At 44.0% G+C, this 21873-nt stretch overlaps 1 protein-coding gene across 3 annotated transcripts in view; it reads right to left on the bottom strand.

Moving 5' to 3' along the window:
- plppr1 (phospholipid phosphatase related 1) overlaps positions 1 to 20905 on the bottom strand; it is an 83910-nt gene extending 63005 nt beyond the window's left edge. For 2 of the 3 annotated variants that reach the window (XM_082538817.1, XM_082538816.1), the window contains exon 1: positions 2391 to 2497. In XM_082538817.1, coding sequence (XP_082394943.1) covers positions 2391 to 2408 — 18 coding nt within the window. In that variant the 5' untranslated portion in view covers positions 2409 to 2497. Of the gene's footprint in view, positions 1 to 2390; positions 2498 to 20877 lie in introns of those variants that run through there. The other variant, XM_082538822.1, reaches the window with a different exon arrangement.
- Between the last annotated feature and the right edge of the window lie 968 nt (positions 20906 to 21873).

The following is a 21873-nucleotide window of genomic DNA, read 5'->3' as shown; positions in this document are numbered from 1 at the left end:
ACTTTTTCAAACGTTTCATGCCCAGAGATCTTTTCTACCTTGTATTTTAACACGGTTGAACAAATTTAGTTCAACAGTCCATGCTGGGGTCCCCATCTTCCTGTTCTATTCATTTTTGGTCTATTTCTTTAAACACAGGTAATATAGTATGGGGTGGGGGGTATTTGCATATAGTTGCGTTTTGATTTTGAGCTGATTTTACTGAAGCACTTTCTTGCTGCGAATGCATGTAGCTGTTATTTTTATGGTTATGGTTATATTTATCCAACAGTTGCCACTAGATAAATGTGTAATTTCTGAAACCATAGTAAATGTCACAGCTGTTTTTCCATTGATTCATAAGGCTCATTTTCTCAGTTGTCTAGTCACCGATCACCAGTTTTTAAAATAGCTGTGAAATTTATATTGAAGAGTTCAATTTTAGGACATGCCTCAATTTCCAGAGGCGAAATTCCTTCTGAAATATAATAAACCCAGTGATAAACCAAAGAAATATTCTGATAATAAGAAGCATTCTGAAGGGTTTTATGCTTAATTAATTGCCAAGGGCAATTGTTAAAGCGTTGTCCCTTTTTGTATTACGCATACTCATACATACATGATCACTTCCTCAGTACAGGGGCATGGTTATGCTAGGGAGGGTTTGGGCTAAGATTTTACTTCTATGACTAATTAGAATAAAACACATTGATGGATAGAACCACAGTTCATTTTGATAGCGCTATTACATCATGGTTGAATCTTGTGCTTAATTATACATTACATGTTACATTGATTTGGTTGGGTATTTATTTCTAACAGAATTTTCTGGTTTCCCTTCCCGAGGGAAGACCATTTCTACTTCTTATCCATGTTTTTTTCCCCAAAGTGTAGCTTATTGAATAATTTATCTTGTCTCAAAGGATAGACTAAATACCCACCTCTCCAACCCAGTAACTTGTAGCATTAGCACTGTGAAAGCACTGCTACCATAACTGGGACGGATGCATTTAAGCCAAATCACAGTATTCATCACTGCTACAAGAAACACTGGTGTGTTCAGTGATCTAGATTCAGCGAGCATGCTACATTACACTCCATGCTCAGGCTCCCCATCTTCCTGTCCTGTGCATTTTGAGTCCAGTTCTTTCACTCCTCCGCTTCTTTCTTAGTAGCTTTAGGTCACACCTACCAAGCTGAGCATGTAAATACAGGTATAAGACCTGATATTACAGTAAAAATCAAGAAATGTCCAAACAGCACAAGTTGATTAGCAAAGGGGATGCAAAATGTTATGGATGGATTTGTATCTAATTTTTGGTACTAAATGGGGGCAGTGATAGCCTAGAGGAAGACAATCGTGATTGGTACTGAATGGTTTTAGGTACAAGTTAACACATTATCTGAAGCATAAACAATAACAATAATTTAAAAAAATTTAAAAACAAAACATGGGTCATAGTTTTAAGTACGGGACTGCACATCCATGAGCTAATATGCTAGATGAGGTATTAAATTAGATTTGTAAGTTATTTGTATGTTATACAAGTAGTAGAGAACTTCAAGTTCAAAATGTTGGACCTGTCACAAACAAATTAAATGTCAGTAATTTAGCTTGCAAAAAGGGAAAAAATTCCCTTTCTTAAATAATGTGTTATTAAAAAAGAACCCAGATGTAGTCACATTTCTTTTGAAAGAATGCAAAGATAATTAGGAATGATCCAAAATGTAAAAAAAAAACAGACTCAGTAAAGAAAAGCCTCAAAACTAACAGCAGCATGAAATGATATTAGTAAATGCATTTACAGTAAATACTTTCCATTTGCTTCTGCTTTTTCTCATGTGATGATGATATACCATGGGACAGCTGCATAGGAATGCACAGCTGGATGGACTTGTAAAGACTCCTGGGTTAACACGTGCCATTTGGTCTCCAGAACTTCATCAAAAGAATATTGTCTAGCAACATTTTACTTTTTAGTGTCAGGCATGTTTGTGGTACTTCTAAAATACTGTAACCTGTTAGTCAGACTGAAATTCATGTTTATACTAACCAGCCGCTTTGTTAGGTCTCTTTTTCAGCTGCTTGTTAATACTCGTTATATGACAGGAATTCAGTGCATTTAGGCATGTAAGCATAGTCAAGGCAATCTGCCAAGATTTAAATAATAATGCAAATAATGGTGATTTAAGTGACTCTGAATGTGACATGGGTGAAGGTTCCAGAAAGGCTGGTCCGAGTATTTCAGAACCTAGTGATTTGTTCTGTTCTGCTTTGTTTACTCCAGGGAGAGTGCACTAAAAAAGAGAAAATATCCAGTGTGTAGCAGTTATCTGAGTGAAAATGCCATGTTGATGCCAGAGATCAGAGGAAAAGGTATGTGTGCAGAAGGACATCTTTGGATGCATACCCGCCCTATGGAAGACATCCTGCATCGTCCCGGTCCCCAAAAAGAACCGGCCCAATGAGCTGAATGACTTCCGACCGGTGGCACTGATGTCACATCTTATGAAGACTCTAGAGCGGCTCTTCCTCAACTTCCTCCGACCACAGGTACAACATGCCCAGGACCCACTACAGTTTGCATACAAGGCGGGTGTCGGAGTGGAGGATGCCATCCTGTACCTCCTACACAGAGCCCACTCACACCTGGATGGGGGAAAAGGCACGGTCAGGATACTGTTTCTTGACTTTTCCAGTGCCTTTAATACCATCCGGCCCTGTATGCTTCAGGAAAAACTGAACAGGATGGAGGTGGACCCATGCCTGGTGGCTTGGATCTCCGACTACCTCACCGACAGACCACAGTACGTCAGGCTGAAGGACATCACGTCTGACACTGTGGTCAGCAGCACAGGAGCACCACAGGGAACTGTGCTGTCCCCTCTTCTCTTCACCCTGTACACCTCTGACTTCTGCTACAACTCTGAATTATGCCATATTCAGAAGTTTGCAGATGACACGGCCATCATGGGGTGTATCTGGAATGATCAGGAAGAGGAGTACAGAAGTCTGGTGAGGAACTTTGTCGCATGGAGTCACACAAACCACCTGCAACTCAACACCTCAAAGACTAAGGAACTGGTTGTGGACTTCGGGAGGTCCAGAGAAGGTCCACTGCCAGTTCAGATAGAGGGGGAGGAGGTGGAGGTGGTCAACAAGTACAAGTACCTCGGGCTGTGGGTGGACAATAAACTGGACTGGTCATGCAACACAGAGCACCTGTATAAAAAAGCCCAAAGCCGACTGTACTTCCTCAGGAGGCTGAGGTCTTTTAACATCTGCAGGAAGCTCCTGAGGATGTTTTACCAGTCGGTGGTTGCTGGAGTACTTTTCTATGCTGTGGTGTGCTGGGGGAGCAGCACAGCAAAGAAGGACTCATGCAGGCTGGAGAAACTGATCAGGAAGGCTGGCTCTGTGGTCGGCATGAAGCTGGACACTCTGGTGACAGTGGCAGAGAAAAGGACATTAAAGAAACTGATGGACATTATGAACAATGCTGGGCATCCTCTGCACACGGCCATAAACAACCAGAAGAGTCTGTTCAGTGACAGGTTGCTTCTCCCAAAGACAAGAACTAACAGACTTAAAAACTCCTTTGTCCCACACGCCATCAGACTGTTTAACTCCTCTCTGGAGGGGAGAGGGAGGGGAAACAGGAGGACAAAGGAGGGGGGAACAACTAAGCTGTAGTGCCTCTTCACCTCACTGTACAATACCTTGTGCAATACTTTTTGTAAATAGTCAACAGTGCAATAGACTCAATACTTGAAATGTGCAATTCACTTGTATTTTTATTTTTTATTCCTATTTATTCTATTTATCCCCTTTGTATATTTTATTTATATTTGTCTCTGTATTTATATGTGTGTGTGTGTGTGTGTGTGTGTGTGTGTGTGTGTGTGTGTGTGTATATATATAACAATTCTGTAACTGTAACTTCGGTCGTTGCTGTGCTTTTTTTTGGAAGTCGAATTTCCCAGAGGAACCCACCCGAGGGATTAATAAAGTTCTATCTTATCTTATCTTATCTTATCTTATCTTATACCCCGTCACACCTTTAAGCTTATCAGCTACAGCGGCAGAAGAGGACACCAGGTGTGGCTCCTGTCAGCTAAGAACAGGAAACTGAGGCTTCAATTCACTCAGGCTCACCAAAATTGGATGATAGAAAAATGGAAAAGGGTTGCCTGGTCTAATAAGTCTAATCTGCTGCAGCAACATTCGAATGGTAAAGTCAGAATTGTACACTATATGAAAATATCAATCCATCCTGCCTTGTCTTTAAGGCTCAGGTGGTGGTGGTGTGATGGTAGGGGCAATATTTCTTTAGCATTAGCTTAGTTTGGTTTGTACCAACTGTGCATATCTTAAACACCACAGCCTACCTGAGTATTGTAACTGATCATGTCCATCCCTTTATCACCACAATGTACCCATCTTCTGATGGCTGACTTCAGCAGGATAACATGCCATGTCACAAAGTTCGAACCATCTCAAATTGTTTTGTTAAACATGATAATGAGTTTTTTGTAGTCAAATCACCTTCACAGTCACCAGATCTCAATCCAATAGAGCACTTTTGGGATGTGGTTGAAAATGAGATTCACATTCATAGCAAACAACTGTGTGATGCTATCACATCATATCAGTCAATATGGAACAAAATCTGTGAGGAACATTTCCACCACTTTGTTGAATCTCTGCCATGAAGAGTTAAAGCAGTTCTGAAGAAAAAAGCATGTCCGACTCGGTACTAGCAAGATGTTCCAAATATAGCAGCTGGTGAGTGTATATCTATGGCTCATCAGGAGGGAATATGTTGTGATAGTTTTCAAGTTCCTCTTGCTGGAATGTCTCAGATTAATCAGATTGTGTTTTGTTTACTAATATTTTGTTGACACTTGTACAAAAAATTTGGTGTTTCCTCATTAAAATAAATGTGCTGTTACTACTGGCTGCTTTGCAGGACACATCCTGATTGTAAATGTTGTATATAGCTGGTTAATATGCTACTGAATTTGGCATGATGAAGCATTTATTTGTTTGAGTCCTATAATATACTGAACTGGGTGGATTAAACATTTAATTGCTACTGATAGAACTTCAATAAACGCAGAATTTAAAAAACGAAATACTGTATTTGAACCAGTATGATTCTTTAGGCCAGATGTTCCAGCATGTCCAGTTTTGCTGCACTAAATTTACAAGAGTCAGAGTCAGTCAGCTGGGAAAACTGGTTTACAAGAGAGAGGTCAACTGAGAGTTATTCAAACAGTCAAACAAAACAGCCCGGTGTGGTCAGAGCACACAGGATGTCATTAGAGTAGCAGGAGCACAGTGTTTGTTACAGTAGTAATCTGATATTGAAAATCCCCTTCCCTGAAAACATAATCAATATTCTGAACAGTAATTTACAACAAGAGCATGATACATTATTTTCTGGGAAATGTAAGAATTTAACCCCACCGCTACCAGCTGTTTTAGCAGATTTATGGTTAGCGTTCACATATTTGGTGGTCATATGTTCAGGGTAAAAGGAGATTTCACACCTGAATCTAATTTACATTTACCTGTGTCCTCTACTGTTTATCCATGAAGATCATGAAGACATCTGCTGTGGAGACATCAGCCTATGCCCAAATAAAGAAATTACATGAGAATTGCCATGTAGTTCTCACAGGTCTTTCTGGAGCATCAGACAGCAGCACACACTAACACCATCAGAGACTCTGATGTGTAAAATAATTACATTTTTATCAATATTTTTATATGCACCTAAACTGACATATACTGTACAAACACACACACAGAGCAATATCTGCTTTCATTGCATCCCACAGCACGCTTGTCATCTCATATAATCTATGCCTGTTATACCTGTTATGCTCCCCATCTGCCAAAGAGGCTTGACACAGACTCAGCAGCATAGTATAGTGTTTTACCAGTAATAAAGCATAGTGGTAAGAAGATGACTGGAGTGCAATCCAACATCTAAACTGAGTTTGGAGTCAAGAGTCTAAATATATATGGTGCTCATCTACAGTTTAGATGATGGGGTTACATAGTACCCAGCTTTACTCCTCTGCAAAAAAGCTAAAAAGAACAAGGGGAACTATTACAGTAGAAAAGAGGATGTGAAGACAGGTGGGCAGAAACAATTATCAACAAAGACGTGTGATTATACACCCATCAAGGTTATTAGGGTGTAAGAAATATTCTGGCTGAACCACAAATAAATGTATAATAGAATCATTTCATGTCAGTCACTGAAGAATAATTTAAAATGTTTACTCAATTCAACTCAAATTTCTTTTAGAGCACATTTTAAAGCAACTCCCACTGAGGAAGTTCTTCCTTCCCACTGTCGCTCAAACACTTGCTTATAGGATGTCATCTGATTCTTAGGGTTTCCTCTGTTTTCTTTTTATTATTGCAGAGTCTTTACTTTACAATATAAAGCACCTTGAGGCAACTGTTGTTGTGATTTGGTGCTATATGAATAAAACATGCTTGAATCAACCCTGATTTATAACTTTCTAATATTGTAATTTCTAATAATCGTAATGTTTTTGTTTTTTTTTTTGTTTTGTTTTTTTGCCTGTCCCGTTTGGCTCTTTTGCCATCAGAATTGTTGTCTAAAGGCAAAGAAAGATGCCCAACGGATTTACTTTACCAAACTGACCATCCCAGCCTTGCCGTAATGGTCCATTTGATTCACCTTTTATTGTTTATTTTATTTTCACTTACTGAATACGGGACAGACTTGACTGGGGGAAAGAAGGGGAGAAAGAAAGAGGGAAAGAGAAACAGCTGAGAAGAGGGACGGGGGAGAAGGGCAAAAGACAAAAACCAACAGAACGGGCAGAGAAAAAAAAATGCATATATCAATCACCTGGATCACCTGCTGAGAAAGAAAAAAGAAAACAAGCAGAAGAGAACAAGAGTAATAGAATAAACAACATCACAATGATATATGGGAATATGACAGTAAATACTAAATATTAAACATTATTGTGCAGCACATAAGATCAACAGAACACAGTGTGCTTTGAGGTAGGAGCCAAAAAGGGTGTAGTTTGTGGGTGTGATCACCCGTGTGTACACCTGTGAGCATGGACGCGCTTGTTTTTTGTTTTTTAAAAGGTTCCTTCATGTAATAATCTGCTAGAGGGTGTGGGGGGGCCACAGCCCCGTCCTCCAGGGCGTGAAGCAGGTGTGGAGGAGATCAAAACTCCAGACATCCAGAGGCCCCCAGAATACAAGAGACCAAGGAAGACCAACAGAGGGGCAGCTGCGCCACTGTCCCGGAAAGAGCTGAGGAGAGTCCCAGATGAGGGCTCACTCAGCAGCCGCGGAGCAGAAGCCAGGGGGAGTTGCAGTGACGCGCCCGTGAGCTCCGCCGGCAGCCAGCTGCGCCTGAGTGACCGAGCCCCAGGCCGAGAGGCCAGGGGCACCCCACCTCCGAAGTGGCCCGAGCGAGCCCCAGGCTCCAGGCCCCGATAAGCGGCCGCCAAGGAGTGAGCCGGTGTGTACCTGGACGCCCATCCCCGGACACAAAGAACCACCAACGCACCGATGTCTGAGGGGGTCCGCCACTGGCAGGGGAAGTGGTGGTAGGGGGAGATAGGCCTCCAAACCTTGGAGGGCCTAAGATGTCCCCAGAGAGGTGGCGCCTGACACCCAACCTGACATATAGACACAGACATACAGGCACACACAGATACAAACATCCATTCCCACCCTCATGCTCTCATATGCACTTACTCCACACTCAACCAACGTGGAGACAGACATAAAGAGACGTTGTACACACGATCACACTCCCCAAGCGTACTCTACAAACCGGGTCTAGGTGCCCCCGCCCCTGGAGGGGGGAACTGCACCCAGACCCAGGTGGTGTTTCCCTTTTCCCTGCGGTGGGGGGAGGCAGACCACCCCGACTCCGCAGCAGCAGGAAGGCTCCACACTCCAGACCGCAGTCGGACGGCCAACTCCTCCTCCTAGTCCTAGCCCCCCTGCTCCAGCAGGTCGCAGAGAATGGGGGTGAGAGAAGACTCCAAACCTCCCTCCACCCGCTCATTGTAATGTTGATGCATGTGTGTTCTAAGGTGCATTTAAAACCCAGGAGGGCTTGGAGCTACCTGCCAGAGAGCAGCAGGTAAGCGCATGGTCCCTCCTGCTAGCCCTCAATGTCTACGTGTATTTAAAATTGAGAGGTGGGCAACGATGCCAGGGGTGGGGTGTACACCCTGATGGTACTTTGGACTCCGTGTATCGTGCCCACCCCCAAGATCCTATATGTATGTGTAATGAGAGTGTGAGTAATGTGAATGTCTAAGTTGTGGGATAAAATTGAGGCAGAGGCAGCCAGAAGGGGACAGGGGGGGGGGGGGGGGGGGTAGCCTCCTCTGCACCCTGGTGACATACCCCTACTCCAAGGCCCTGCATGTGTGGGTGGTTGTGGTGGAGCGGGAAGAGGGAGGCAGCTGGAGATGGGGAGGGAAGGAAGGGAGGGGCAAGTGACCCCTCCCTGGGGCCAGCTCCCCCGCTGACCCCAGTAGGCACCCCCATACTCCGCGACCCGCCAGGGAAAGGGGGCCCAGGCCCATCCAGACCGGGCCCAGTGCAGCAGCGCCGCCCGGCCCCACAGAGCCCGGGACAGTCCACCCAACCCCACCACAGAGAAAACTGCACCCACCCCACCATCCACTCATCTTCCAGACTACATAAGACAATAAACACCCAGGCTGAGATCTTCCTCCACCTCTCCTGTATCTCCCCCTCCTGCAGAGGGAGCTCCTGAGGAGAGGAAAGCTCCTGCAAGATGTGACAATCTCCCCCACCAGTTGAAGAGCCCCCCAGGTGGCTCGACGCACCGGCGGCACCCTGCTCCAGGGCTGGGCCCCCATGCACCCACCCGCCCACAACCCCGGCAACACACCAACCAGGACCCAAGCCCCCGAGGCCCGGTCCGGGTCCCAGCCCAGAGACGGAGCGCCCCCAGAACCTCACGCCCATCCCGGACCCACCCAGGGGCAGCCAGGCTACCAGGTCAGTAACCCACGTCCGTCAGCACAGACCCTCCCCTAGCCCCGCTGCACGCAGCCGCGAGGAAACAGTCACCTGAGAGCCAACAGAGCCCCTAACCGGACATGACCGTTACCCCGGGTTGAGCCCCCCAAGGAAGATGCCTCCGGGGAACCCCCCGACACCCTAAGCCTGTCCCTACCCCCACACCAATCACAACAGTGAAGGCGGGACCAAACTATGACCCCCCACCCCCACTAGGTGATGGAGCTGATCAAAGGAGCCCAGAGCAATTGATCTGATGTGGTGGCAGAGGCTGTATCAAGACTAATGTAATCTAATAGATAATTTCTATATTGGTTAGAATTAAGATTATTTTTATTTTTCCAGTTCATGAGGACTGTTTTCTTGGCTATGCATAGGGCAGTGAAAACCATATGGTAATGTATTTTAATAATAATGATCTATTAGTAATCTGTAATCCAGTGGCAGCACTGATACCCAAATATATCAGCCTTCCTTTGAGTTAGTTTTTATTAATCACTTTCAAGGCCCTGCACATTTGTATGAACCAAGAGGTAGCAAAGGATGGTCACTGCAGACTGAAGTCTGGCCTCACCAAACAATCAGTAGTAAAGAGAACTACACTTATAGAGCAGGAACTATTTTTTCTGGCGCAACATTTTTGCAGAATCATTTCACTACAGCTGTCTTTTCCACGTGGGCACCTTTTCACAGTACAGTCAATTTAAATAATAATCTTCTTATGAACAAGAACATTTTTATACACATAAAGTGTAAGCTAAAAAGATAACAAGGCTTATTATATATGTGTGTCCTTGTGGTGTACTGCAACATGGTAGTCATGCATGCATAAGGAAAGTGTGACTAACCAAAAAATGAGTGTTTGGCCTTCAGGGAAGAAAGGGACCACGGGAAAAATGAAATGAAATGACACAGATTTATGCAACATCCTAATGTAAGGCAAGAGTCTGCCAAAGCCTAACCGATCAAGGCCTTTTACTTCTGTTCAAGCAACCATGCATTTCAGGTTCTACCTAAAATTAAATATATGCTAAAACACATTTTAATACCTTAGTTTTCGTTCAAATTTTTTAACATTTGCTTTTACACTTCATTATGGTGACATGCTCTTTAACTGGAAAGTTTCACACATGCATATGTATATGTATCCATCCATGTATGTGCATGCACCTATTAACATCACGTTAATATCTGTACACTGTAGATTTTAGACCAAATGTGAAGCAACTGTGGGATTTTAGTAGTCATTTATTGATTACTACAATATTACTTCACATGTGTAACATTCTCCAGAAGTCCCATGTTTCCCCCATGTAACAAATCAGCAATAGTGGTATGTCCTCTTCATATTGTTGTCACACAATTGTATTAATGGCAGAAAGGCATGATTTTTACCTTTTTAATGTGTGCAATGTGTATTCTGTATTTTAGCGTCTCTGCTCTTTTCACAGGATTGTATGAGACTAATGATAGTCACACTCCAGATCTCCCTCTTCAGCAGTTTGCCAACTGCCATGACTCCTCTCTCCATGCTCTCAGTTAAGTCTCTCAGTGGGTTTCAAAAGACTCTCGCTCTTTTCTCCTACACTAATAAGAAGCTGAATTTGTGCAACTGTACTTACTGATGGAGCCTCAGAGTCGGTCTGAGGCTGACGGGTTAGTGTGTCTGTGTTTTGTGTGTGTGTCTACGACCCCATTATTCGGGAAGCTTATTGATCGGAGGGTGTTTAGTTTCTCGGCGACTCCTAAGCTGTGGGCTCGTTTCCATGGTAACCACACAGGCCAGCCATGAAGCAGTGGCCTTGGCTGCAATCGATGTTGGAGAGGCACGCAATATAAAGAGCAGACAATGAAGAGGTTTTAAATGTACTACTGTCAAAGCCACAGAGTGATTTACAGTGAGAAAACAGACAAATACTTTGATGCTACAAATGCAGACACTTGCCTCGAAGGACACGTTCTTATACATATATATATATATATATATATATATATATATATATATATATATATATATATATATATATATATATATATATATACAGTGGGGCAAAAAAGTATTTAGTCAGCCACCGATTGTGCAAGTTCCCCCACCTAAAATGATGACAGAGGTCAGTAATTTGCACCAGAGGTACACTTCAACTGTGAGAGACAGAATGTGGAAAAAAAAAAAATCCATGAATCCACATGGTAGGATTTGTAAAGAATTTATTCGTAAATCAGGGTGGAAAATAAGTATTTGGTCAATAACAAAAATACAACTCAATACTTTGTAACATAACCTTTGTTGGCAATAACAGAGGTCAAACGTTTACTATAGGTCTTTACCAGGTTTGCACACACAGTAGCTGGTATTTTGGCCCATTCCTCCATGCAGATCTTCTCGAGAGCAGTGATGTTTTGGGGCTGTCGCCGAGCAACACGGACTTTCAACTCCCGCCACAGATTTTCTATGGGGTTGAGGTCTGGAGACTGGCTAGGCCACTCCAGGACTTTCAAATGCTTTTTACGGAGCCACTCCTTTGTTGCCCGGGCGGTGTGTTTTGGATCATTGTCATGTTGGAAGACCCAGCCTCGTTTCATCTTCAAAGTTCTCACTGATGGAAGGAGGTTTTGGCTCAAAATCTCACGATACATGGCCCCATTCATTCTGTCCTTAACACGGATCAGTCGTCCTGTCCCCTTGGCAGAAAAACAGCCCCATAGCATGATGTTTCTACCCCCATGCTTCACAGTAGGTATGGTGTTCTTGGGAAGCAACTCAGTATTCTTCTTCCTCCAAACACGACGAGTTGAGTTTATACCAAAAAGTTCTACTTTGGTTTCATCTGACCACATGACATTCTCCCAATCCTCTGCTGTATCATCCATGTGCTCTCTGGCAAACTTCAGACGGGCCTGGACATGCACTGGCTTCAGCAGCGGAACACGTCTGGCACTGCGGGATTTGATTCCCTGCCGTTGTAGTGTGTTACTGATGGTGACCTTTGTTACTTTGGTCCCAGCTCTCTGCAGGTCATTCACCAGGTCCCCCCGTGTGGTTCTGGGATCTTTGCTCACCGTTCTCATGATCATTTTGACCCCACGGGATGAGAGCTTGCGTGGAGCCCCAGATCGAGGGAGATTATCAGTGGTCTTGTATGTCTTCCATTTTCTGATGATTGCTCCCACAGTTGATTTTTTCACACCAAGCTGCTTGCCTATTGTAGATTCACTCTTCCCAGTCTGGTGCAGGTCTACAATACTTTTCCTGGTGTCCTTCGAAAGCTCTTTGGTCTTGGCCATGGCGGAGTTTGGAGTCTGACTGTTTGAGGCTGTGGACAGGTGTCTTTTATACAGATGATGAGTTCAAACAGGTGCCATTCATACAGGTAACGAGTGGGGGACAGAAAAGCTTCTTACAGAAGACGTTACAGGTCTGTGAGAGCCAGAGATTTTCCTTGTTTGAGGTGACCAAATACTTATTTTCCACCCTAATTTACAAATAAATTCTTTACAAATCCTACCATGTGAATTCATGGATTTTTTTTTCACATTCTGTCTCTCACAGTTGAAGTGTACCTCTGGTGCAAATTACTGACCTCTGTCATCATTTTAAGTGGGGGAACTTGCACAATCGGTGGCTGACTAAATACTTTTTTGCCCCACTGTATATATATATATATACATAAAGACACTTCTTGTAGTTGATCACCTAGCTAGACCATAATGTGCTCCTTCTTTAGCCATGCCTTAGTTGCCTTGGGGGTATGTTTTGGGTCATTGTCATGCTGGAAGATCCATCCTGAGGAAAGGAGGTTCTTTGTAATTGATTGATTGACTATATTCTGTGTGCCACATGGCTACACTGTGAACTATTACTTTCACCAGCCAGTCAATTACCTTATTTCCCAGTGGCACTTGATAGGTGTCATGCACAGTGGGATTATTTTGCACCAGTAGTGGGAGCGGTGAGACTAAACTAAAACAGAAGAGTTGTTACTGTAAAAACGGAGCAATGAGCTGACCTTTGCCAAATTTTCCCCTGAGCCAGGGGAAACTGCACACTTGGATCACTACAGCCAGCAGGACCACAAAAAAACCAGCATTGCTGGCAGAAAATAACATTACTGAATGGAAATGCATATTTTGATGTTTCAATGTTGCATAAAATATTAGAATAACTTGTCTTTTACATATATGACCTATATTTCTGAAACAAAAGTTCACACACTGAGGCACAAATAATAAAAAAAACAAAAACAAAAAAAGAATGTGTCCACATACAGCCTGTATTGGGAAGGACTAATGGTGATCTGTTGCTATAAATAACTTGGCTCAGGAGGTTGTCGTGGTAACCAACAAACTGATGCCAGGGTGGGAATGCTCAGCTCAGAGAAAAGCAGACTCAGCGGAGGGATGAGTAACCAAAATCAGCGGTCTCCAACCTTTTTTGCGCCACGGACCGGTTTATGCCCGACAATATTTTCATGGACCGGCCTTTAAGATGTCGCGGATAAATACAACAAAATAAAACTAGTACCGGTACCGAAAAAAAATGTATTCATAACACACGTGAAAAGACCAAGGAAAACCAAGTAAACGATAAAAACGATAACAAAATAACGCTGAAAACCGATAAAAACACTGAAAACCATTCATTTCACACCTGAGCCTCAACTCTCGCGGCCCGGTACCAAACGACTCATGTACCGTTCCGAGGCCCGGGGGTTGGGGACCGCTGACCAAAATGGAAATCTGTAAAGGCGATGGGGCTGATACGACGACAGGAAAGGACAAACGTTCGCATAAGAGGAGAAAAATACAGGAAGATAAGAGATGAGACAAGTGGAAAAGGAAAAAATAGAATGGGAAAGTATTAGTGTGGATATCGATGAGGATAGGGAAGCAAACATAATGAATGTTGATAAGTGATGCATATACAATGAAGAAAGCAGAGGTGACTGAAAAAAGACAGAAATTTGATGAGGCTAAGGACTGGAGGAAGACCAGCAAAGAATGTAAACACATATATAGAGGCGTAATAATGAAAAGATTAAAGATGAAGGGACATGTCATGGTCCGGAGTCTGCGACTCCGTGTTTATGTTTAGTCTATTAGTATTCTGTGGTTTTGGTTACCTTGGGTGTTTGTATTCTTCTGTTCATGTTCCTATGTTCTGTGTTTAGTTGGTGTGTTATGTCATTGCGTGTATGTGTTTCCTGTTTTATTGTGAAGGTCTGCGTCTTATGTGAGTGTTTTCAGTTTGCCTCCCTAGTCTCGTCACGATAATCACTCCCAGCTGTGTTCCCCACCTGCGTGTAATCTCCCTGTGTTCTCTGGGTGTATTTAAGTTGCGTCTTCTGTCATGGTAGTTGCTGGTTCGTCTGTGTTATTTCCCTTCCACCCTTCTGTGTTGATTCTCTGGTCATTCTCCCTGCATGTCACGTTTGTATTCCGGTTAGTGTTTTATTTAGTTTTCCCAGTTTAGAGTTTTCACCGTTTTGTTCCTCGCCACCCTGTCTGTTGTACCTTTTAGTTGCAAATAAACTCACCCTCCACTTCAGCAGCCTGCAGTTGGATCCATTATTATTCACACGGCTTGCCCCGGCAAACCGTGACAGTACGAACCAGCCACAACATGGATCCAGCAGACTTGCCCGGGGAGAGGGATCTGATGCAAGTCCAACGCCTGGTCGACTGGATAACCCACACCTCGAATACGAGAGCAAGGATCGTTGGGATAAATGGTATCGAGGCGATCCTCAACAGAAATCCCTATCTCCGCCAGGTCAGAGGATGTTTGGACTTATTGGCCAACTTGTATGAAGCCCGGGAGGCGGCGCAAGCTCGGGAACTGTCGGACTGGGTCCTGCAGCAACAAACTACAGCCACCCCGGAGCAGCCGCGTCTGCCTCGCCTATCGGATGCGATTTTTCCAGGCCCGTCGGAGCCCTCTGCGGGGAGGAAACGCCGATCGCGCCGCGGTCGCGCCACCCCACAGCCGGACGTTCGGACTTCTAATTCGCCGGCTGTGGTGAGTGAGGACTCTGTGTCTTTTCCAGACAACGTGACTGTTCATTCAGGGGCTGTGTTTTGTGTGGCGGATGTCAACGCGAGCTGCGTATCGCCTGCGCAGCTACTCCCAGCTCAGTTAGCTCTCCCGCAGCTACTCCCAGCTCAGTTAGCTCCCCCGCAGCCGCCCTCAGTTCAGTTAGCTCCCCCGCAGCCGCCCTCAGTTCAGTGTCGCCTGTCGCGCAGGTCCCAGTAGCTCCAGTGCCCCTGCTACCCGTAGCCCTGGCTCCAGCATTACCGGTTCCACTCATTCACTCCATGCAGGGAGAAAATTTAAGGTCCAGTCAGGGAGTTTCTCGCGCTTTAGCTGCTTCAGGCACCGTTCTGCACTCCAGGGCTTCCCCAGAGGCTAGGTCTCAGTCCCCAGCTGATTCTGGACCCCTGAAGGTTGAGCAGCCCTCAGAGAACAACTCCGTGTCAGTGCTGTCTGAGCAGGGCCAGTGCTCAGCACAGCATCCATTGCCTTCGTGTCTGCCAGAGGACTCCATGCCTGCTGGATTTGTGATGGCTTCTGCTGGAGGGTCCGAGGGACCGCTCCGGCCTTTGTCTCGTGTCTCCGCTGGAGGGTCCGAGGGACCGCTCCGGCCTTTGTCTCGTGTCTCCGCTGGAGGGTCCGAGGGACCGCTCCGGCCTTTGTCTCCTGTTTCAGCTGGAGGGCCCGAGGAGCCCGTCCAGCCTCCTGCTTCGTCAGCTGGAGGGCCCGAGGAGCCCGTCCAGCCACCTGCTTCGTCAGCTGGAGGGCCCAAGGAGCCCGTCCAGCCTCCTGCTTCGTCAGCTGGAGGGCCCGAGGAGCCCGTCCAGCCAGCAACAGCTGCAGCCTCATCGCCAGCTGCAGCCTCATCGCCTGGTCCAGCCTCGGAGCCTTCATCCTCGTCTGGTCCAGCTTCATCCGAGTCTTCAGCCTCGTCTGGTCCAGCTTCATCCGAGTCTTCAGCCTCGCCTGGTCCAGCTTCATCCGAGTCTTCATCCTCGCCTGGTCCGGATCACCATCGCCTGAGTGGCCGCCGTTGCCTTCCGCACGGCCGGCCCCCGGACCAGCGCTGTCGTCGCCGCCGTTGCCGTCCGCACGGCCGGCCTCCCGAACTGTATCCACGTCGCCGCCGTTGCCGTCCGCACGGTCGGCCCCCTGAACTCTTTTTGTCTTGGACTCCTGTGCTGTCGGCCTCCTGGCCGGCCCCCTGAACTCTTCTGCTTTGGACTCTGTTTTCCTGTGCTCTGGTGTGCCTTTCTTTTTGTTTTGGACTCGTGTTTTTGTTTTTCTTTGTGTCTTTGACCTTCTGGTGCTCCTGTTTTGTTTTGCCCCGAGCCCTCCGTCCTGGACCCCCGCCGCCCGCCCTGGTCGGGTTGTTTTCTGTTTTTCTGGCTGTTTTTTGTTGGGCTGTCTGGAGCCAGCCTTTGAGGGGGGGGTCCTGTCATGGTCCGGAGTCTGCGACTCCGTGTTTATGTTTAGTCTATTAGTATTCTGTGGTTTTGGTTACCTTGGGTGTTTGTATTCTTCTGTTCATGTTCCTATGTTCTGTGTCCCCCAGTCTGTGTTTAGTTGGTGTGTTATGTCATTGCGTGTATGTGTTTCCTGTTTTATTGTGAAGGTCTGCGTCTTATATGAGTGTATTTAAGTTGTGTCTTCTGTCATGGTAGTTGCTGGTTCGTCTGTGTTATTTCCCTTCCACCCTTCTGTGTTGATTCTCTGGTCATTCTCCCTGCATGTCACGTTTGTATTCCGGTTAGTGTTTTATTTAGTTTTCCCAGTTTAGAGTTTTCACAGTTTTGTTCCTCGCCACCCTGTCTGTTGTACCTTTTAGTTGCAAATAAACTCACCCTCCACTTCAGCAGCCTGCAGTTGGATCCATTATTATTCACACGGCTTGCCCCGGCAAACCGTGACACATAACATACTATAGAACCTAAAGCATTCATGTGGTCAAGAGTTTTCAAAGGCAGAAAAATTTTAAAATGGGCACTCTGTCATTCACTCTGCCATGCACACTTTAAGCAATCAACATATTCTCAGTCCAGTCCAGCAAATAATGCAATTCTTACACTCTTGTGCTTGTCTCATATTCATTTGAGCCTGTGTCTTGCACTTGGTTTCACTTTGTTCCACTCACCTTAATTTCCTTTTTACTTAGGTTATAAAAATAGCATGCTTTGGGTAAAATATTCACATTAACTCTGCATGTTGAAAAATGTTGCTTACCCAGTACATTTAATGTAACAGTAAGTGGCCTTTACAATGATGAGCTGGAGGCAACACATCTTACTATCTTACTATTGCCATAAACCCAGTGTGCGAGGCCACTGAAGCCAAAAGACACTGTGTGCTTATCTCTGTGACCAAACAGCAGTATTCAGTGATGAAATGGATAAAATCACATCTGTTTTTCATAGTTTAGGTCCTGTCTCAGCATTCTTGTTAAAAGTATAATTTGAGCTTTTCATTGATATGCTTTGTCACATACTATCAGGTTTCAATTTGAAGACCAGTTTCACTCTTGTGCATTTATATACTGCTGTGCAAAATTCTTGATCCACACCTCATACAGGTTCTCATACAGTGGACTTGTGATTAATGGGAACTGGTTATTCTATAATCATTTTCAATGGACCAGCTCTAGAATCGCTGAACCTGAAACCTCCTTTAGTTATGCTGCTGGGAGCTTCCCATGATGCATTATTTCTTTGTTTGCTAAACATAACAAGAGGTCTGTCAAATGTCAGAGAACTAATTTGAAATGATAAGTAATATATCTCCCAGCCCATTTCTGATCAGACTTTTAGGAAAAGAAACCTATTTTTATCAATGGAGTGTAAAAATAAAGTGTATACTGCACAAATACAATTAGGATATCGGTCACAAGGTGCAATCATGACCTAAACAAATAGTAGAACTTGTATTGAATGGGAGTCCCTGCTTACCTTCTAGGTCTGGGTGTACTGCCCGAAAAGTGGGTTTTTCACTCCATTTGTACATGTACAGTAGAATCGCAGGGGTAATAGCCTAAGTCTTTTTGGGCTGGTTTTAATTTAACAGAGTTACACGATTTTTAAAATACCAAGGGTGTCAAAATTAACCTCTTGGTAGTTCTAATATTAAACTTTGCCTTTTGATCATTGCATCATTGCATGTTATTAAGGACTTATTAAGGAATTATGTCAATATGTGGGCATAGTATAAAGATGTATTGTTAACTGGTAATTATGTGATAATGTATTTCAGGTCATGTTACAGAGTAATGTAGAAGTAAAAGTACTAGTAGTGTGATGAATTCGTTTATCTGGAGTGCATTTAAGCAACATAAGGCATTACTAAAGATACAAAAAAAACTGTAACGAGTAATGACCCCAACACTGCTGGCTGTAGCATCTAAATGAAGGGTATTGAAATAGTCAGACTAAGATGAGATGAAGGCATAAATGACCTTTAGAAAGTCACTGAAGGAGAAAAGTGGCGTCAGTGTGATTAAGTGCCCTAAATTGAAAGAAAGTTTGTTTCTCAACAGCATTTTTTTGTTCATCTTTTTGGAAAGGGTTTTGTGTAGATGTCTGGGGCCAAGGTCACCACTGATGTGGAGGTCATGAGTTCCAAACAATTAGACTTCTGTGTTTAAAATTAGAAGAAAAACACTAAAAGAATTTAAAATAATAAATAAATGAGGTTGTTTTCTCCTCATTTCAGTTAAGAAAGCAGCAGCTATACAGCTAGCCATGACCACAACTACCCATGTACTGTTCATTGATATAAAACTATAAACTGCTTATGCTATAAAGAGGTAGTCTACTTCCCTCCATTGACCATGCAGGACAGACAGATGATGGTGCTGACCTAGACTCTTCATGCCTCTAACAAGACCCATACAACAGCTGTCTGCCTTAATATGTGCGAACAGAGACTAATGCTGACATGAAGCTTTAACGGGATCACAGGGAGAAAAGTGGGGGGTGGGTCCCAGCTGGGAAGCCAAAATGTTTGGAGGGGAGGATTGATGTAAAAGAGAGGGGGCGATAGGGGAGTGGGAGCTGTAAAATGAGTGGGAAAAATCAGAGGGGGAGGGTCGCAGGGGAGTGAGCAGCAAAGTATGGCACAGTTGAAGTTGGTTTGAGGGAAAAGGAAGAGAGATGTGTGAAAGTGAGAGGGATAATAGGGGTGGGGATATTCAAGGGGGATGTGGGCTTAACGAAGAGGGAGATCGGGGTACAGGGAGGATTATGAGGCGAGACAAAAGCCCTCAGAGCTGGAGCTTTTCATTTGCATCAGCCACAAATCATCACACCCTTTATGTGGTATTTTTCTGACATGTTTCATTCTATCTTCATCTGTTTGATCATAAACACAGTCAGTGGAGAATCCTCTCTAATGCTGTGTCTACATTCCTCTTCTTATAGGCACTTTCCTTCTGTTCCTTCTCTCCTGTTTTTTTTTATGTCTTGCCATTTCTTTGCTTTTCCCTGGTTGTCTCTCGTTCTCCGTTTTCATCTCGTTCTCCGTTTGAAGAAGAGCTAAGGAATATTTCCCCAGAGAAATCCTACAAGAGCGAAGCTCTCTGGAGTGTTTGTCTTTTCTTCCAGCACAAAATACAAATAAAATCAAACTTAAAGTTTTGCTTCTGAGCAACCTCTCAAACGGTTCCTACAGGATGTGTGTACGCCTACTAAGCGTTCTTAAATTTGACATTTCGAATGTCTTCCATAAACTGTCCTTTGGTCGCTGCACTTGAATTACTTTGAACGAACGGGATAATCTGTTTCAGGAGAATATGCAGTCTAGCTTAAAGTGTCCTTTTCTATAATTCTGAAAGGTGCTCAGTGCTCACAGTGGAGCACTTAAAAATTTAAATAACAGAACATTTTGTTCATTGAATACCAGGTATCAGTGCTCTTACTCATGTCTGTGTGTCAACAGAGTGGCCTGGTTTCACATTTTTCAATCCGTACATACAGCAAATTTAAAACCAAAATTTTCATAAATGGCTTTTTTAAAAATTGTTTCCCTTTGTAATATGAGAGCTGTGCTATTAGGTGTTCTAATCTGAGTAACTGAACCAGACCATCCAGTTGTGTTTGTGAAGCGAATTTAAAGCCTGAGGACGTATTTTTAACACTATTTTCTGCCAAATAATGTTTTTGTTTTGCCAAAGTATTCACTCACTGTGTCTTTACTGTTTCGCTAGCTCAAGCCTTCCCAAAGTGTGAAGCATATCTTCCCTTTGGTTTCACCTGCACAAGTGCCGAGGTAGGTCTCCACTGCAGAATTGGTTTTCCCTTGTCAGGAGCAGCGTTGGGCTGTTCAAATCACGGACAAACAGTATCCCACATTCTTGATTTTTAGTTCACAAACACTTGTTGTAATGACTAACTACTCCTGACATTTTGGAGATGTTAGCTCTTTATACAGTAAAGTTACAGTGGGATACAAATAATATCAGGCTGATCCTGCCACGATTTGTTCCCCCTGTTCAAATCACGGACAAACAGTATCCCACAGTTTTTTTATGTTTTTAAACCCATTTTGCACAGAGAGGCATTTTTTGAAAAATGTATTGATAGCAATGTTGAATATTATTACACAGGAAAACAAACAACAACTAAAATAATCACACCGTGACGCCTCTGACTTTGTAAATGGAGGAACAGTAACTGCGTGTGTATGTGTAAGCGTGTAAAACCTGAAGATAGAGACAAAATACTGTTAATCTGAATATCTGCCATTCTGCAATTCATCTCATATAAACAATAACGTGCGCACAGCGTGACGTGAAAAAAGCACATACCTTTGACGTTGCCTGACGAACTCTGTATTCCTCGTCCACACGTAAATGCAAAAGAGGAGGTTTAAAAAATCTCGCTGTTTACGTGTGAACCAAACAGATGCGTTTTCAAAAATACCCATGTAGGTGTGGACGTAGCGTAAAAGAGTTAGGAGTTTATTTTCTTACTACCTGTAACTTATTGCAGATTACTTGTATTTACTTAATTGTTTACTAAATGTTTGAGGTGTGAAATAAACCGCAATGGAGCAAAATATGAGTGTGTGTGGTTGGCGGATGTGTTTGTGCGTGTGGGGGGGGGGCAACATTTTTCTTGTAAAACAAAGGGGGGCCCAGCAAAAAAAGTTTGGGAACCACTGCGCTACCTTAGCTTAGCTCGTAGCCAACTCGCTAGCAGCATGGCCTCTTCATCTGTCCCTCCTGCACTTTCTTGCTCACTGTGTCAGATGTTTAGTTACTCCTCGGCCTCCTTTAGCTGTGATGATACTTGTAACCAGTGTTGCCAACTCCTCAGTAAGGAAAATCGCTATTGGCTGTCCTAAAAGTCGCTAGAAGTCGCCAAATGACGTCATCGCCTAATTTGCATAATTGGTCATGCTAATGTAATTGTAACCTATGTTGTTGGAGAGAGAAATAACATCGTGGAAGACACATAAAGTGAGTAAAAAACGTCCTAAATGCAGTTAGAATTTATTTAGAACTACAAATTAAATTTCTTTTAGCAATTATTGTTTTTTAATGTCACAATTCCAACCCTGCTCCTTTATCCGGGCTTGGACCTGCAAAAGTGACCCGAAATTGGCACTCTGGTGGAGTTACTTTGTGTGTGAGTGTGTGTTTATAAGTAGTTTTAAACCTTGTGATCCACAAAACAGCATAACAGTAAAAGAAAAACTGACTGAGTTACAGTCAGTGCGGGAGCAGTGGCTTCACTCATACATGATTCATTTGCCGTTTGGACGCACAGGTGTGAACATCTCCTGCCCTGATAGCAGCTGG

The sequence above is a fragment of the Aulonocara stuartgranti genome, assembly GCF_965226115.1.
Source record: "Aulonocara stuartgranti genome assembly, chromosome: 7".
Classification (NCBI taxonomy): Eukaryota; Metazoa; Chordata; class Actinopteri; order Cichliformes; family Cichlidae; genus Aulonocara; species Aulonocara stuartgranti.
This window is presented reverse-complemented; position numbering and strand designations above follow the sequence as displayed.